This window comes from Rutidosis leptorrhynchoides, chromosome 2 (assembly GCF_046630445.1).
Source record: "Rutidosis leptorrhynchoides isolate AG116_Rl617_1_P2 chromosome 2, CSIRO_AGI_Rlap_v1, whole genome shotgun sequence".
NCBI classification, from domain to species: Eukaryota; Viridiplantae; Streptophyta; class Magnoliopsida; order Asterales; family Asteraceae; genus Rutidosis; species Rutidosis leptorrhynchoides.
This window is the reverse complement of record NC_092334.1, coordinates 364,037,802-364,041,185: the sequence shown is the minus strand read 5'-3', so window position 1 is coordinate 364,041,185 and position 3,384 is coordinate 364,037,802. Positions and strand designations below refer to the sequence as shown.

The 3,384-nt window shown below is 32.0% G+C and overlaps 1 protein-coding gene across 1 annotated transcript; it reads right to left on the bottom strand.

The window, feature by feature from the left end:
• Nucleotides 1–1,005: 1,005 nt before the first annotated feature.
• Nucleotides 1,006–1,490, bottom strand: LOC139892018 (large ribosomal subunit protein uL11m-like). The gene has a single exon (XM_071875048.1). It carries the CDS (start codon nt 1,459–1,461, stop codon nt 1,006–1,008), a length of 456 nt encoding a protein of 151 aa, XP_071731149.1. The 5' UTR covers nt 1,462–1,490.
• Between the last annotated feature and the right edge of the window lie 1,894 nt (nt 1,491–3,384).

Genomic DNA, 3,384 nt, shown 5'->3' with positions numbered 1-3,384 from the left:
TTTGGCATGTCATTGTTCAGCAGCTTATATAATATTTGTTTTTTACTATTCGATAACACAACCTACTAATGGGAAGATGGTAGTGAGTGCACAAGTAATTTACTTTATACAACGATTATTACATCAATGCAAAAGGCAAATGTAAGTTACCTTATTGCGCAATGTGCACTTTCAAACAGCCTACCGATTCTAAGCTCTTCACATTAGTTCTGTAACATTAAAATATAGGTAAACATTGTCATTACTTTATGGCTAAATTAAGGGTATGTAGGTCGACTTTACCCTTCACATGAATTTGTGTAATGATAAGCTAATGTTGACCCAAATCTGCGTGTTTAAGTGTTAAGCATACCATAGTCAATTTAAACGCTAAAGCTTGCAATGTCGACCCATTTACCTATAATTTAGTCAAGATGTGTTATAAATTGGCACGAGCCCTGTACACTACACCATTTGTTCCTTCCCCAATATTTTCCACCCTCTAATATTGTTTTCAGTATCGAAAATATTAAAATCAGTTACTCCAAATAAACACAAATCACAGCCAATTTATAGAATCGTAATTGTATCAAAGTACAAAAGTTAGCAGGCCTGCTGAAAATGAACATAATAATTAACGCCATAACCAAACTTTGATAGCCATGACCAAACGGCGGCGTTAAATTAAGAAATATCGATGATAATGTTCGTATCACATGCATTGAAGAAGTACGAATATGGATTTACCTTTAACATACCACAATAAAAAATGATGTAATTAAAGGTAAATCAATACTGGTAAATATGATATTCTCTGTTACAATTCAATTTGGTGTTAGCCAAAAATATAATTGATTTTTAGTAACAGAATATCTTTTGTGAATAGTGTATGGTAAACACTTTATTTATTATGATAATGATAATGACAATGATAACGATAATGATAATGATATATATTAGTTTAAAACTAAAATGAAGAATATTAACACGAACACAAATATATCATACATCATAATTAATAAAAGACTAATCCAACTCCTTAACAATCTTAATCCCCGTAGATTTTGCAGTACCAATAATTGACCTCGAAATCGCCTCTAATGACATATACTGACAATAAGGATCCGACTGCTTAACCTTTGCAATCTCGTAAACATGTTTTAACGTTAAACTTGTCGCAACCACATGACCAGGTTTACCGCTCGCTGACTCGATCCCTGCAGCATTTTTTAAGTACCATGCGACAGAAGGAGATTTTATAGAAAGCTCAAACGTGTAACCCTTTGCTACCTTGACCGTTGCAGGAATTGGAGTGTTCGGTTTGTATATTTGTGTTCGTGCATTGAACTCTTTGCAGAATGCCATTAAGTTTATTTTGTAAATACCTAACGCGGGTCCCACTGGTGGCCCTGGTTTTGCACCGCCGGCTGGGACGATTAGTTTGAGTATTGCAGGAACTACGAGCTCTTTCACTGGTGCCATTTTTGAATCATTAGGTGCTGTGTTTTTTCTTGTTATTATATATTAAAAAAAAAAAAAAAAAAAACTGTTTTTTTTGTTGCAACTAAAGCATTGAATTAGATTAAGATGTGTGGCTAAATATGTAACAATAAAACAGATTTTGTGCCTTTAATTTAGCCTTGTAGTGACTTGATCTAATGTTTATGTTACGATTTTCTAGTACTCGGTCTTCTTATTATCTATCTATTTTTTATACTTATAGATGATAGATGATTGATAATTGATGATTGATGACTAGTCTAACGGATAATCACAAAGCTACGTCCACAAAACTTCGACAAAAATTAATTTACAAAATTACGTGAATTCATTTATCAAGGTATTTTTTCTTTTACATATTTCTCTTTCCTCACATAATATTGCTACAACTCATTTTGTGAGCTATATTTTGTAAATTTGTGTTGCCTTTATTAATTCGCGATCAGAAATTATTACTCCCGATTTTTTCGAAAATAAGTTATTTGAGGACAGTCAAGTTATTTTGGGCGTATATTATGGTCAATGGACCTAACTGAAAATCCAAATATTTGGGAAATTAATAAATACCTAAAAAGAAGATAACCTTACAATATAATTTTTAGTCATACACTCTAGATTATCTAAATATGCTTTAAGGTATTTTCACATTTTTTTTTAGAAAATCCAACTAAATTTTATAGATCATCCAACATTGTACAAAAGCATGTGAGTCCCATGCTCTTAGCATACATACATCCTACAGCTAAATTTACAAAGGAATTGTGCATCAACAAAAATGTAGCAGACACTTAAAGTGGTAAAATCAACCCACACCAGTTTAATTTGAACACAACCCATAATAGAAACACGGATTAAGAAGCCATTGCTATCACTCGATTGTATTCGTTTTGCACTTTCTAGAGATCCACTCGAAACTTTTAATGTAACGTTCCGTCAAAATACCCTTGACGACCAACGTTAACTCCAGGTCCCATAGCAATGGCCACGCCCTCTATATGAGACATTTTCCAAATATATTCGAATTTATTATTATATCAAAATTTTTCTAGAACAATATGATCTAGTACAACGTAAATAATTTAGAAATAAAAAGACACATTTAAGAATGCTAAGTCTTAAAAACCTAAATGCGAATATATCAAGTTTAAAATAACACTTGAAACTCCAATTATGCAGCATGCGACTTCTATGCCAACACAGCGGAAGAAAATCATCTAAGTACCTGAGAATAAAGATGCTAAAGGTCAACATAAAGTTAGTGAGTTATAGGTTTAACATTTTATAAAGTAATAAGAGTAGATCACAAGATTTATGTTTGAAAACATTTATAAAAGAAATTCTACATCCTGAGCACTAGGTAATTCAGCTTAACTCGACAGTATTACCCTTATATACTGATATTGATATATACACTGAAATATGTATATTAAGTCGAAGTACTGTACATTTTATTGAAAACTAGTGCGACTAGCATGGAAAGGGGCGGTCAGGCTCGATAGATCTATCTATAGGATTCGCGCCTACCAGTGTCTGAAAGCAGTAGTTAGAAGTTACAAAATTAGGGTATATTTCTTTTCAACTCAAAGTAGAATAGTTTAGATACTTGTGTCTAACATGTAGAGATAAAAAAAAAACTTTTGCATGTATTCTCACCCCAATTATAAGACATTTAAAGAATTTAAAAAGAGAGGCTATAACTCACCTTAAACATAGCAATGAATCACGTGTACACAAAATAGAAATGTCACAGATGATCGAGACTCTAACCTAATATGAAACTAGGTCAGAAAATGTTTAACTTATGTCAAATCAATGCATGATAGTCCTAGTGCTTGAAGCGGCTTTAAGTAAATGATTAAAGATTTGATTAAATTAAAGTATCAAGTATACTTTCTATTTTAGTAA

Excerpts from the sequence above, each read along its gene's own strand:
- LOC139892018 (XM_071875048.1), bottom strand. The coding sequence starts at position 1,461 with ATGGCACCAGTGAAAGAGCTCGTAGTTCCTGCAATACTCAAACTAATC.